This window comes from Mus caroli, unplaced genomic scaffold (assembly GCF_978045245.1).
Source record: "Mus caroli unplaced genomic scaffold, Mus_caroli_1 scaffold_10, whole genome shotgun sequence".
In the NCBI taxonomy this organism is placed as follows: Eukaryota; Metazoa; Chordata; class Mammalia; order Rodentia; family Muridae; genus Mus; species Mus caroli.
Genome location: NW_028227265.1, coordinates 8,862,024 through 8,876,343, shown reverse-complemented (window position 1 = coordinate 8,876,343; position 14,320 = coordinate 8,862,024). Strand labels below are relative to the sequence as shown.

Below are 14,320 nucleotides of genomic sequence, written 5' to 3'. Positions count from 1 at the left end.
AGGCCCCAGCAGGGGAAATTGACTAGCCATGCCAGTCTGTGTCTAAGGGCTTCACATTGTGAAGGCTGAGCTCTCAGTGTTTGTCACAGTTGACTCTGCTGCTGGGACCCAGGATCAAAGGCGAGCGCTAGGTTGGCTAAGGCTAAGTGGAGGCAGAGACTGCGTTCCTGAGGCTCGCAGGCCAGCCAGACTAAACCAGACAGGAAAGCCAGAGCGGAGGCCATCAGTGCTGACCTCTGACCTCGCCACTGAGGGGAAGCTCCTGGAGAAGTGTCAGCTTTGGCCAGAGGCTGTCTGCTCCCTGCTCCTTAGGGTGGCGTCTAAGGGACGTGTCACTGGGCAGCGTTCAGGTGGTGCCACCAGCGGAGCTGAAGCCCCTCCCGTTGGAGGCCACAGTCCCTGTCCCTGTCCCTGCTCAGGCAGCACACTGTGCTTACAAAGTTGCTGTCAGTCGAGCCCCTGCCCCTCAAGATCACATTTTCCTCTCCCCAGGGAATTGTGCTTTGCTATCTGCAGAGCAGAGCCACAAAGTCGACACGGCAGTCCACTACAACATTCCCGAGCTGCAGTCCTCCAGCAGGGTCCCCTTGCCCCAGCACAATGGACAACAGGAGCCCCTGACGGGGAGGAAGGGCCCTCCTATGCAGGAGGTGGACCAGGACTCTGAGGAGGACTCGGAGGAGGACAGCGAGGAGGAAGCTGAGGAAGCCCCCAGGCGCCAGTGGCAAGGGATTGAGGCAATCTTTGAAGCTTACCAGGAACACATAGAAGGTAGGGGTTTGCGCGGATGGGTAATCGTCAGATTCAGTCTGTCTACTCTAGAGGCCGTCTGCTCCCTGCTCCTTAGGGTGGAAGGGGCTCTTTCAGGTGGCATCTGAGGGACGTATCACTGGGTAATCAATGCTAAGACATTGATTTTCTTGCAGGGCAAGCCTATGGTATAGTTTGTACCGCAGCCCTGCTATGGTGGGACATTACAGAATATTGCCTGGTTTCCACACATAGCTGAGCTCTGGCCAGCCCTAATCACCATGCTGTGAGCCCACACTGAAGATTCTAGGTGTTTTGTCTAAGCCCGAGTTGCACAACCACAGCCCTAGAGAGAGGTGGTGGCCCCGTTTACTGTGTGCAGCTCCCTGGCCCATCTCCCAGTACTTGGGCCCAGCACTGCCTTTGGCTTATCTCTAGGCTACCTCCTTCCTCCCATACCTTACCTTTCTCTTTTTGGCAAATTACTAAAGCCGTAAATACTGCATGTGAGTTCAGGGTCTCACTCAGTAGGCCAGGTCCCCTAGTACTTGTGGGCTCCTCCTGAGTGCTGAGGTCATAGGCGTGAGCTACTGAAAATTGAAAGGCATTGGGAACTGGATACCAACTGAAGAACTCAGATTTCTAGAGCAGAAGCACCTATTCGAGTTTGCCTTTCCTCAAAAGGCACCGTCCCCTCTCCCACGTTTTGGGATTATTGGGTTTACCCATTCACTGTTCCTATCCTGCAAAAACGGAGTCCAGCCGCATCTCAGACAGAATGCATGGCAATGCTTTCCTGGGTGTGCCAGGACACCTCCCTGAGTTGTCCCTGTCATTCTGAGGACACATCTGTTGTGTGGCAGCAGCGCCCCTATGGCAGCTCACTCTGGCTTGTCCTTAGCAGCTGTGTGAATTTCAGGATCTTGTCAAACCCTGAGAGGGTTTCCCGTTCCCTGTGGCCCACTCTCCATGGCTGACACAAGTGTAGCTTGTGGTTGTGCACAGCCCTCCCCACGTGAATCAGAACAGGGACAGTGCTTCTCCAGTCTGCGTATTTCTATCCTTGTCACCTGTCTTGGTTGTAAAACTTGAGGCAGCCTAAGCTTTCTTCCTCCGTCAGGTTTTGTCTTCCTCTCTTTCCTTTCCTACTTTGTTTGCTCCACGGTTGATGAGTGTCTGTTAGTCCACATGGTCGTGTCGTTAACCGAAGCACTCTGTGGTAGTGTCTCAGTGAATCAAGGATGCTTTTTCTGCCTGCACCACTGACATCGCAGTTTCTCCCAGTTTTCCTCACTGCACTGAGGTGGCCGTGCCTGGCCGCATCGGTGCAGCAAAGAACACGCTGCATGGTTTGAAGACACGCTGCCTCCTAAAAAGATGACACATCGCTACCTCTCGTCTTTTCAGAGCAAAACCTGGAGCGGCAGGTGCTACAGACGCAGTGCCGGCGGCTGGAGGCGCAGAACTACAGCCTCAGCCTGACTGCAGAGCAGCTGTCTCACAGCATGGCGGTGAGTCGGCCATGGGCTTTGTACAGGCACCCCCAGAGAGGACCGGTCTGCTCCTGAGAAATCAGAATTCAGTGCCAGGCTTTAGCTCCCAGGGGGCAGGCAGATCTGGGAGGTTGAGGTCAGCCTGGGACGCATAGTAAGGTCCTGTGTTAGGAATAAAAAGATGTTATCTGAGGAGAGGCCCTTGTGCCCGCCCCAGGGTGAGCACACGTGCGGGGCCGGTCAGACCTGGGATTCAGAGCCTGAGCTGAGGCAGCAGTACACACTGGTTCTCTGGGAGCGAACCTCCAGGTCACTCACACTGCTGTGTACAGATGGTTCTGACGTGCATCTTCTCCCCAGGAGCTTCGGAGTCAGAAACAGAAGATGGTCTCTGAGCGGGAGCGGCTCCAGGCGGAGCTGGACCACTTGCGGAAGTGCCTTGCCTTGCCCACCATGCACTGGCCTAGGGGCTACTTTAAGGGATATCCGAGGTGACGGTTTCCCTTGCACTAGGCTGAACCTATAGTATAGAAATATTATCTATTTTATTACCTTGAATATTTAATATTTTTCACTGGGAGGTTTGAAGCTTACAAATTGAGAACGTGCCATGCATGAAGCGAAGGGTTCCAGGCTCCAGAGAGGAGATCACCTCGACGCCAGTGTCACCGAGGCACCTGTCTCAGCTAGGACTCAGTTTCTCTTTCTGAGGTCGGCGTTATTTCCTCTCTCCCCCACGTCATCCTCCTCCGACACTGACGTCCACCGTGCATGTGGCTGAGGGAGAGAGCCAGCTGGTTGTTTCTGGTATAGCTGTGCCACAAGAGCCCAGCTTGCTGTTGCTGCGGCCCTGGGGTTTAACCTCTTCCTGCCAGGAGCGGGACTAATACACCGGGAAGGCTGGGTGCGTACAAGCAAAGGGCTCCCCATCAGTCCCATCCGTCGCCTTCCCGCAAGCGAATGAGCGTCATCATCGAAGCCACCGCTCCTGGGAGCACATGAGCTTCTCCCTGGAACAGCTCTTAGGAAAAGAGGCAAACCCACACCCAAAAGTACCTTGTTTTCCTTGGGGAAGATGCGTGGAGCTGTCCACAGATAGCCTACCCACTGGATTGCTACCGCCGTGTGTGGTGTTTTCATACAAACGTATGTTTTGAGAGGAAAGTCAAAGGTGCTTCAGCCTTGTACTGTGTATATATTAAAAAAAAAAGTTTTGTATGTTTTTATTACTTTAATTATTGTTATAAAAAGCCTGCCATTTTTAATATGTGGTTTGGGGAATTTTGTTTGTTTTTCCTGTTTGGGGGTTTCCTTTGGTTTTTTTGTTTGTTTGTTTCTGTTTTTTCTGGATTTTAAAAAAAGAAAACCTTGCTTTTAGTGTTTGTACTGCTGCTGGTCAGAATGTTAAATGCTCAGTTCTAGGAAGCAGGAGAGCTCACTTGTGCAGTGTCCCACACAGCAGGGCTGAGGGGCCTAGGGCTGCCTGCTCTCCAAAGCAGATGACCCACGTGCGGCAGGGACTCGGCAAAGCTGTGAGGAGCTGAGCTCCCGAGCCAGGCACAGCTCTGGCAGAAAGAAAGCTCAATGCTGAGGATCTCCTTCCCAGCTTCAGCACTCAGTCAGGGCTGACCAACTTGAAAGAGAACCTCTTCCTGCCAGAGCCTCCGACTGTCCTCCATCAGAGAGGGGAGAGGAGGCCGAGCCCACCCTCAGCCACCAGGCTCAGTGGCTGTACAGAGCAGCTGGCTGACATCTGTCCCTGTCCCTGCTCCACCCCTGCCCCTACCTGCACCCCTCTGCCAAGAAATGTCTGGTTCTCAGCAAACTCAGACGAGGCAGTGCCACCAGGCCTGTCAGCCGTCAGCAAAGCACCTTCCTCTGCCCACAGCCAGTCAGAGAAAACGATCCAAAGGAGGGCAGAGGCCGCACACCCTGGGCCGAGTCCTGCCCGGCTTCCCAATTAAATGCTGCTTGTGCCCAGTGCTGCTTTCCCAGGCTCACCCCACCTCCATGACTAGAAGCTTCTGCTAATCTGCTTGGTAAATGTCTCCTGGGAAAGGCAGAACCCATAACTTCAAGACACGCACAGTCCCTTCCATCGTCCCACAGGAGTTCCTCTGGCTGAGTATGCCATCCAGAGCAAGCGATGCCCTCCCAGGTCAGTCTGGGGCACAAGCTGAGCCACTGACCTTGCCTGCCCTGGAGCTTCTAGGGCCACCTCTAGCATCTGGAGACTGAATATCCCCACGCTCATAAGTAAAGTGACAATCAGAACCAGGTACAAGCCAGTAAAGCGGCAGGTGACTGCCACTCAGCCCACATACGGCATTCTTCCCATCCCACAGTCTTAGAGCCAGATGAGGCTAACAAGACCACAGTAGCCCCCTTCCCAGGTACCACACCGTCCCTGGAGATCCCTCCAGCCTATCCCTGCTATAGATCTGCTCTAGACTGGACTGTGAAATCAGCATGTATGTGAAAATCCCAGTCCTTGACCATGTCTCCCACTCCACCTTCAAGTGATCGCTACCATCTGTCCTGGGTGGGATACACCGAGCTAGTAACGGGTGTCGGATCAGATCTTTTAAAAACACTTGTCTCATGTAATTGAGACCCGCCACCATCGCAGATGAGTGACGGAGAGAAGGCTGTCAACACTTCGGTACATGGTGATCTTAAAAACACCCACCTGCAAATCACACCAGACTGTACCACTAGGGCATCCAGAACAAGCCCCACCCGAACAGTGGGGGGGCCACAGCCAGGCTCACAGCACTGAGAGTCTCAACCAGCTAAGCTAAATTGCAAACTAGATGCCTCCTGCCCCTGCCCTCAGCTGCCCAGGCCCCAGCATGGAGATGGCCTGCACAGCAGGCTCAGCACCTCTGAGGTGTGCATTAGCCACTTATAGCAGCAGTCTGTACTCTTTCAAGTACGCAAGCTTTGACTTCACTACTTGCCGTAGCCTGTCCCCACTGTCTATCCAGTGCTTACTTCAACCCTAGAGGCTGCCTTGACCTGAGGAGGCATCTCACTGGTTCCGTACTTGTGTGTGCCCTACGCCTAACTGCTGGGGCCCTGGGGCCCTGGACCCATACCCAGGCAGGAGGGCGGACGGGTGCCTCGGTCGCTCTGGGGGCAGTTTAGATGCTGTGAAATTAAACCCGTTCTAAGTGTACTTGTTTGAATTAACTGTATTGTAATATTATTTGTTGAATGTAGTAATTAGGTATTTATGAATATATTGCTGTAATTTCTGACATCCCAAAAAATAAAATCTTCCTAAATCATGTTAAGACGAAATTCATCTTTTTGTTTCACCACCCCCACTCTCACGCCCAGCCTCAACTACATACAGCTTTCCACAGGCCAAGCTTGAAGACACTTGAGCTGAGCTGGCCCGAACACTCGCTGTGCTTGGCGTGCAGTCCTTGGTGGAAGAGAAAGGCTGGTGGCTTCTCTGTTCAATGGAGTTGAACTTGCAATATGGCTGACCTCTGACAAAGACGGGCAGCGACCTCACCAGTGTTCCACACTCTTCCTCCAATCTCCGCCACACAGGGCACACAGCAGGGTTTGCAGAGCAGCGGCCTCTGACTAGAAGTCCTGTGACTGAGTGCTCTCGGAGGGCTGGAGGTTTGTGCGGAGCTTGTACATGTGGTTGAGGGCCTGGGTGAGGAAGGCCCCGCTGCTGCTGATCTCCATCAAGGTCAGGTTGTCCAGCTGAAACACAAAAGCAAGTGAGCAGAGGAAGTCTTCTCGGCTTTAAGGAAAAGCTAGACTGCTCAACCGTGAGTTGTTGGTCCCTGGTACTGAGGGTGTAGGCAGGCTCTCACGAGAGCCATACCCCCAAGTCCCAGTGAGCCACTGCTCAAAGCACAGCTTCAAATCCCTGTTCCATGCTGAGCAGGTAGCATGGCCTGACAGCTCCCTGGGAAGCGGTCACACTGGCAGGCAGTGCCCACTGGCACCGGGCAGGGACAGGAGAGCCATGCCTACCTTGGCATGTGCCTCTTGCTGCCGCACAAAACTGTCAGCAGACACTCGAAGCTTGGCCATGCGTGTGTCCCACAGATCTTTGATCAGTGTCCGGATGGCGTCTGCTTTGGGGATGTTGTCAGAAGCACTGAAGAGATACAGAGGCAGAAATACAGAAGCACTCAGTAAGTTTACCGGGGACAGGCAGAAATGGCTGCTTCAAACAGCAGCATAGGGGAAGGACAGCCTAGCAGTTAGTGCTTTGTGCCCTTCCCGAGGATACCAGTTCCTCTGACAGCATCCAGCAGGCAATGCCCAACTGCTTATACCAAGATACAATGCATCCTAGCCTCTGTGGACCCGGAAAGTGAAGTGGGTCACAGCACAGAAACGAATCTTTGTAAACTTGAGCACATGACTGTGACCCTGGTACTCAGAAGGATGAAGCCAGGAGAATCAGAAGTTCAAGGATACATAGAGACTCCATTTGAAAGGGGTCGGGGGAGCCTCACACAGACTTGAGAGAATCCTGGGGCTCTGTTCTTTCCTTGGGTTAGGATGTCGGCAGGTAAAGTTTAGCAACCACGGCCAGTGGCTACACAGAATGACAAAGCAGTGACAAACTGAAAGCCAGGAGTGGAAACTAGAATCCCAGCACGTGGACATACATGCAGGATAGTATAAATCTTGTAAACAATAACACAATGGAGGGGCTCGAGACAGCTCAACAGTTACCAGCACATACTGCTCTTGAAAGGACCCAAATCAGCTCCCAAAAACCTCCATGGAACAGCTAACGACTTCCTGAAATTCCAGCTCCAAGAGATCCAATTCGCTCTTGTTTCCTTGGGCACTGCACTTACACACACATAACCACACAGACACAAACACATGTAATTAAAAAGGAATAAGAATATGTCTTTAAATGAAAACTGAGAAATTGGACAGTTGGGACACTCCCTTCAGGATAACAACAGCCTCTGCTGTGTAATTTATCTCAAGTTGGGATGGAGGCTGGCTCACCACTACCCAGCTTAAAAAATTAATTGCGCCGGGCGTGGTGGCACACGCCTTTAATCCCAGCACTCGGGAGGCAGAGGCAGGCGGATTTCTGAGTTCGAGGCCAACCTGGTCTACAAAGTGAGCTCCAGGACAGCCAGGGCTATACAGAGAAACCCTGTCTCGAAAAACCAAAAAAAAAAAAAAAAAAATTAATTGCGTTCCTTGGCCAGATAAATTACACAGTAAGGTTTTGTTTTGTTTTTTGACAGTGTCTGGGAGCTGGAGAGACGGCTCAGTGGTTAAGAGCACTGGCAGGTCTTCCTGAGGTCCTGAGTTCGGTTTCCAGCACCCACATGGCAGTCCATGTGACTCCTTGTTCTAGGAGATCTGACTCCCTCACACGTGCAGGCAAAACAAAACAGACAGGGTCTTACTGCATAGCCCAAGGTGGCCTGGAAGTCCTAAAGTAGACCAAACTGGAACTCAGCGGCCCATCTGTCCCTATCCCCCACCCCTCTCAGTGCTGGGATTAAAAGTGCGATGCCACCCGCAATGACCTCAGGGTCTGGAAATGCTTAATCCACCAGGAGTGAGAGTCTGGTTCTCAGTCACTCTTCAAGGCTCTCCCCTTTCCCAGCACTGCCCCCCACTTTGCCATTCTCCCGCAGAGCTCTGCGGATGCCAGCTCCCTGGGCCTCCCCATAAACACAGAGCCCATGGCCCATTGTGTGCCCACACTGATCCCCAACCCCCCAAAGCACACGGAGTCACAGTGCCTTATAGCTCCTCCCACCTCAGCTCTCTCTCTCTGCTCCTCGGGACACTCTGCTGTCCTGCTCAACTCTGCGGTCCTTACACGCCTTCTCTGACCCCACCAGGCCTGGCTGTATCCTATGGACGCCCATGGGCACTGACTGTTTGGCGGTTTTATGACCAGTTCACAGGGTCACATTGTACTCTTACCCAAATGGGAACTCAGGCCCACATGACCATGTTTACAGCATATTGTTAGAGGACAGAATGCCCTCCCATCTCTACAGGAGCACTTGAGGAGCACTGCTCTCAGAAGGAGCAGTGACAGCAGTCCTACTGTCCAGCTGCTCTAAGAGCAGCACAGTTCTGGTCTTGGTGCCGGTTCTGCTCCCACACAGCTGAGGGGGCAGTGTCTAGCCAGATGCTAAGTAAGTTAGGCCTGGGCATCTGCTTACACTCAGCGCCCCTGTGTAAGGCTTGCTGGAGACAGCCCCTGCCCATCTAGGACAGTGGGCACGATGGCACAGCACATGGAGGACTCCAAAACTGCACTGTGGCACACGCCAGAGCAGAGCTCTGCAGACCCTAGGCAAGGAAGAAAGACCTGGAGCAAGAGGACCACTAAAGCCCAGAGTTCAAGACCAGTGTAGGCCATATAGCAAGACTCTATATCAAACAAACAAACCAAAAAACCTGTTCTGCAACAGACAGACCACTGGGATCATAAAAATACAGACTGAGAGCAAAGGAGAGCAGTGAGAGATGGGGATGGGGGGGGAGATGGGGATGGGGGAGAGATGGGGATGGGGGAGAGATGGGGATGCTTACCTGCTGTGAGCACTCTGACTAGAGACTGAAGCTAGAAAGGCTAAGGGCTACAGCCAGGGCAGCACCAGGCAGCCTACCCACTACATGGAGAATAAACCAGAAGACCGAGTTGGGACAGATATGAACGCTCAAACCCAGAGCTTGCCAGGGCACAGCTATCGCTATGGCTCAGGACCAGCACCCACTCAACACCCTTGACCAGTCCTGTGACAGACGCAGGGAACCCAGATCCGTACACTTTCAGGGAAAGTTGGACTCAATGAAGCTCATGTACCTAGAGAAAAGGCTGCTGCTAGACTGTCAGCGGCCACACTACACCCCAGTGACAGGTGACAGGCCAGGAATGTAAGAACCCAAGGAGGAGAGAGAAAGAACAGGCGAGAACAGAGACGGCCTGGCCACCCTGCAGACACCTCCTCCAGGTCACCTGTATGAGAAACTGGGTGTCTGAGGCACCACGGACTGGGCAGGGGAGCAGGAGGAGACTCGGGTCATGGAGGGGAGGCGCTGTTCCGGTGCTAACTCACTGATTCAGCAGGAGCTTCGTGATCTCCATGTAGTGGGGGCTGGGCACTGGGGTGAATGTCTCCTCCTTCCGCTCCTCATCCCGCATCTGTTCCAGTTTCTCTGAAACACAGACGTCAGGATGCTTCACCATCACCGCAACAAAGAGAAAACACTCGGGTTGGGTTTGGTTTTTTAAGACATGGGTTCTCTGTGTATCCCTTGGATGTCCTGGGCTCGAACTCAGAAAGCCACCTGCTTCTGCCTCCAAAGTGCTGGGATTAAAGGCATGCACCCCTCCTGAATGAGAAAACTTTTTTTTTTTTGGTTTTTCGAGACAGGGTTTCTCTGTGTAGCCCTGGCTGTCCTGGAACTCACTTTGTAGACCAGGCTGGCCTCGAACTCAGAAATCCGCCTGCCTCTGCCTCCCGAGTGCTGGGATTAAAGGCATGCGCCACCACGCCCGGCTTGAGAAAACATTTTTAATCTTACAATTTGACCAGGTGCTGGTATGTGGCATACAAACAATGTGGGGGCATTCGTATCAAAGCCTTACAGACATGTCTCAGGAAGACCTGTCACTACTACCTATGGACTTTCTTCTGACCTAGCTGCCTGCCTTCTACTCATGCCTGAAGCCAATTCTCCACGACCTGTCAGTGCCAGAGCTCCGTAGGTGAGTCCCCTCTACCGGCAAGGCCAAACCTCTGGCCAGGATGCGAGACAATGTGATCTCCTCGACAGTTCTGTGGGATTCCAACCTTTCAACACTCAGCAGACTGTCTGGCAGCCACTTATAACTTAAGAATCATCTGTCCTCTAGCCCAACAGGTCCCCAACAGGAGGTATCTGTTTACCTAAGGAAAACCAAGGGCTGGTGAGATGGCTCAGCGGTTAAGAGCACCGACTGCTCTTCCAAAGGTCCTGAGTTCAAATCCCAGCAACCACATGGTGGCTCACAACCATCTGTTACAAAAATCTGATGCCCTCTTCTGGAGTGTCTGAAGACAGCTACAGTGTACACACATATAATAAATAAATTAATTAATTATTTAATTAAAAAAAAAGAAAACCAAGCCAGGAGGGTCATCAGATGAAGCCCAGTGTCAGCTACGCAGCAGCCTGGGCTGCATGAGGCCCTGTCTCAACCAACCAAAGGGAAACACCGATCTACAGAAAGGCTCACACAACGGTACAAAATGAGACGTGACCTGGGGACTGGGGAGATGGCTCTGTAGATAAAGGTGCCTGTCACCAAGCCTGATGAAGCTGGACACCGTGGAAGGCCAGAACCCCACTCCTTAACACGCTGCCCTCTGCTCACCCGTGCGCCACACACGGCACATGTGTAGACACACAGGCACAATAATGACTTTTAAGACTGGGAAAGGGGGCTGGAGAAATGGCTCAGCCGTTAAGAGTACTTGTATCTCTGTCAGAGGGCCTGGATTTGGGTCCCAGCACTCATATGGCAGCAACTACCTACCTGTAACCCCAGTTCCAGGGGACCAGAGAGCCTCTTCTGGCCTTTGAAGGCACTGTGCGCCAAGTGGCGTACATGCATACATACATACGACACCCTTACGTACAAAAATAAAAATAAATATTTCAAAATGGAAAGTACCCCAAATACCCATTGACAGGATGGGTAAGTAGATGCAGAATACTCATGCAAGAGAAAACCTAGGGGGACAAGGTGACGACCACGTGACCACAGGCCAACTGCAAACCACACATTTCCAGGAGAAGACAGAGCCCCATGGCACACGACAGCATTCTGTTGACCTCAGATCCCAGGACAGAGAGGTCTCCTGCACTCCTGACTGCTCCTCTCCGTGTAGCAAAGGCACAGAACTCTGTACCCCTTCTCCCCAATCTTGGCCAGCAGACACTGGGAAATGGACTCAGGCTTTGGGGGGCAGGGGTGCTAAAGATGCCCCTCAAGGCACAGAAACTGGGGTCCCAGTTTCAAGACTATCAGAGTCGCCAGGCAGTGGTGGCGCACACCTTTAATCCCAGCACTCGGGAGGCAGAGGCAGGCGGATTTCTGAGTTTGAGGCCAGCCTGGTCTACAGGGTGAGTTCCAGGACAGCCAGGGCTACACAGAGAAACAAAAAAAGACAACCAGGGCTGGTGAGATGGCTCAGTGGGTAAGAGCACCCGACTGCTCTTCCGAAGGTCCAGAGTTCAAATCCCAGCAACCACATGGTGGCTCACAACCATCCGTAACGCCCTCTTCTGGAGTGTCTGAAGACAGCTACAGTGTACTTACATATAATAAATAAATAAAAAACAAACAAAACAACAACAACAAAACACTTGGGGAAAAAAAAAAAGACAAACAAACAAAAAACTTAAACAAGGTTGCATCTCTGCTCCCCAATCCCTACCTGTAACTGAGGCTGCACTTTTACCAGTGGTCTTCCCTGGCCTCTCACAGTGCCAAGCCTCAGCTGCTCTTCATGACCCCTTCATGCCTTTAAAACCTGGTTTTGTGTGTGAATTTGACACAGCTGGAGTTATCACAGAGAAAGGAGCTTCAGTTGGGGAAATGCCTTCATGAGATCCAGCTTTAAGGCATTTTCTCAATTAGTGGTCAAGGGGGAAAGGCCCCTTGTGGGTGGGAACCATCTCTGGGCTGGTAGTCTTGGGTTCTATAAGAGAGCAGGCTGAGCAAGCCAGGGGAGGCAAGCCAGTAAAGAGCATCCCTCCATGGCCTCTGCATCAGCTCCTGCTTCCTGACCTGCTTGAGTTCCAGTCCTGACTTCCTTTGTATGGAAGTGTAAGCCAAATAAGCCCTTTCCTCCCCAACTTGCTTGTTGGTCATGATGTTTGTGCAGGAATAGAAACCCTGACTAGGACACCACCCCACCCCCAGACAGGGTTTCACTGTACTACACAGTCTGGCTGTCTGTCCTGCACCTCCTTCTGTAGACTAAACTGGCTTCAAACTCAGAGATCTTCCTGCCTCTGCCGTCTCTAAAGAGTGCTGGGACTGCAGGCGTTCGCCATCACTGCAGCCCCCTCCCCGTACAAGCCCGCCCACCCGGGCCCGGGAATGCTCACCCACATCCATCCACTCCGGAGGTAACAGGCGGCACTTCTGTCTCTGTTTCAGGTTAATGGCCAGCCACAGGGGCACGTCCACGGGTAAGCCGGGGTTGAAGGGCCCCAGGTCCCCCTGCAAGGACAACGCAGACCCCAGGTGGAAAGGAGCGGTGACCCGAGCATGACCCCAGGCCGCCGCCCCGTACCGCCCTGGCTCACCCCGATCAGGTAGATCTTGTCCAGACTGAAGTTCGGGATGATAGTCACCAGCTCCTTCTCGGCCAAAAACTCCACCTCGGCCGCATCCATGATGAAAAGTAGGCGGCCCAGGCCCGTCACCGCCCCTCCGCGACTCAGAGGCAGCGCCTCAGACGCTTCTTTCCCGCCACCGCGCGGGGCCCGCCCCCTCGACCGGAAGACGTCCTGCGGCGGCCCTATAGAGACGTTGCTCTCTTCGCAGCCTCCAAGTCACAGCTAGTACAAGCTCGCGGATTGGTCTGTAGGCGGAGCTGTACGCCGGCCCCGCCCCTCTAAGGCCTACCGATGCCTTTTCCAGTACTTGGGTTCCACGCTTCCTGAATCCTGATCCAGCGAGGTACAGCCCTGACGGCCCCGCCTCTACTGCGTCACTACCCTCTCCAGGCCCCGCCTCTGGCCCGTCCCCTTTTTTCATTGGTCTCCGGGTCTGCCTCGACTCCGCCTCTTACCCGCCTACCACGCTCACGGCCCCGCCCCACCTCGTTTGGGTTGGGTCTGTACAGCCCCGCCTCTTGCCCCCGCCCCTCTTGCGTTCGGCCTCGCCCCTCCTGCGCCCGCCCCCTTCTGTTCGCGAGCCAGAGGCCGCGCACCTATGACTTCTTGCTCCTTTGCGTCCTGCAGCAGGCTGAGTCCCTCGCCTGCTTCCACTCTTTGAGGGTAGAGGTTTGGAGCCGTGTTTTCACCTGCGCGAAACACAGATCCAGGAATAAACTCATTCATCTCAAAGTCAGCTCCGGGCCCCAGGACATGGCTGGCTGGTCCACACAGACGCCATCCCAAGGGAAGGGTTTTCCCTTTAATTTTACAGTCTTTGCCCTTTCTACAGATGGTTTAAAAGCAATGAAAATGCGCCTTCCCTATCTGCTCCATGCAGATCCTTCGAGACAGAGCCCAGAATCAGAGCTTTGGCAAACCAAACCTCGGGTGAGACCACAGGGACAAGTTTGCACACGTATAATCATTCTTTTATTATTGTTGTTATTGCAATTGTGAAGATGGAACCCAAGTCCTCAAAAATGATAAGCACAACCTCTTCCACTGAGCTATACCCTGGAGCCTGACGCCCTCAAGCCTTCTGTACAGAGTGCCTTGGTAAGCCAACAGCCCTAGAGTCCTTGCATTAATATGGCCCCACAGGGGCATTTTGAATCAGGAGTCTTGTGAGGACAGCTGAACTATTAATAGGCATTATAATCATGGTGACTCTGGCAGGGTGCCAGCAGACCAGGGTAGCTCCTGGGGAGGAATAGGTCACCTACAACTGGTAAGGACAAGAGGGGCTGGATCCGAGTTTGAAACCCTCACCACTGGACGCTGAGGTGAGGTGTAATCTTAGTATTCCAGAGGTGAAAGCAAGAAGGATCACCAGCTGGGGACAGCCTGAGTCACTCAGCATTTCCTATCTCAAAAATAAAGATATGCAAGGATAGGGGCGTACTCTGATAGAGGGGTTACCCCCCCCATGTGCACAGCCCTGCTATAGTGGTTTAAATGAGAACGGCCCCCACAGGCTCTTAGATTTGAATGGTTGGTCCCCAGTTGGTGGAACTGTTTGGGAAGGATTAGGAGGCATGGCCTCGTTGGAGGAGGTGTGGTCTTGTTGGAGGAGGCGTGGCCTTGTTGGAGGAGGCGTGGCCTCGTTGGAGGAGGCATGTTATTGGGGGGTGGGCTCTGAGGTTTCAAAAGCCCATACTTGGGGCTGGAGA

The 14,320-nt window shown here is 53.1% G+C and overlaps 2 protein-coding genes across 9 annotated transcripts in view; one reads left to right on the top strand and one right to left on the bottom strand.

The window, feature by feature from the left end:
- Gse1 (Gse1 coiled-coil protein) overlaps positions 1-5,076 on the top strand; it is a 355,349-nt gene extending 350,273 nt beyond the window's left edge. For all 8 annotated transcript variants that reach the window (XM_021169947.3, XM_029480385.2, XM_029480386.2 and 5 more), the window contains 3 exons: positions 493-771; positions 2,158-2,261; positions 2,604-5,076. In XM_021169947.3, the coding sequence (XP_021025606.3) occupies positions 493-771; positions 2,158-2,261; positions 2,604-2,738 (518 nt within the window). In that variant the 3' untranslated portion in view covers positions 2,739-5,076. The remainder of the gene's footprint in view (positions 1-492; positions 772-2,157; positions 2,262-2,603) is intronic.
- A 430-nt stretch (positions 5,077-5,506) lies between these two features.
- Gins2 (GINS complex subunit 2) lies at positions 5,507-12,873 on the bottom strand. Its single transcript, XM_021169950.2, has 5 exons — positions 12,576-12,873; positions 12,375-12,489; positions 9,332-9,431; positions 6,243-6,369; positions 5,507-5,966 (listed from the first exon to the last, which is right to left on the bottom strand). The coding sequence occupies exons 1-5, from the start codon at positions 12,663-12,665 to the stop codon at positions 5,841-5,843; spliced, it is 558 nt and encodes a 185-aa protein (XP_021025609.1). The 5' UTR covers positions 12,666-12,873; the 3' UTR covers positions 5,507-5,840.
- Positions 12,874-14,320: the final 1,447 nt, after the last annotated feature.

Bases quoted from the DNA above. Each gene is read 5' to 3' on its own strand.
- Gins2 (XM_021169950.2), bottom strand. From the start codon at position 12,665: ATGGATGCGGCCGAGGTGGAGTTTTTGGCCGAGAAGGAGCTGGTGACT. The intron at 9,432-12,374 runs GTGAGCATTCCC...TCTGTGTTTCAG, and splicing joins TCCGGAGTGGATGGATGTGG to AGAAACTGGAACAGATGCGG. The intron at 5,967-6,242 runs GTAGGCATGGCT...TTTGTGTTTCAG, and splicing joins AGCAAGAGGCACATGCCAAG to CTGGACAACCTGACCTTGAT.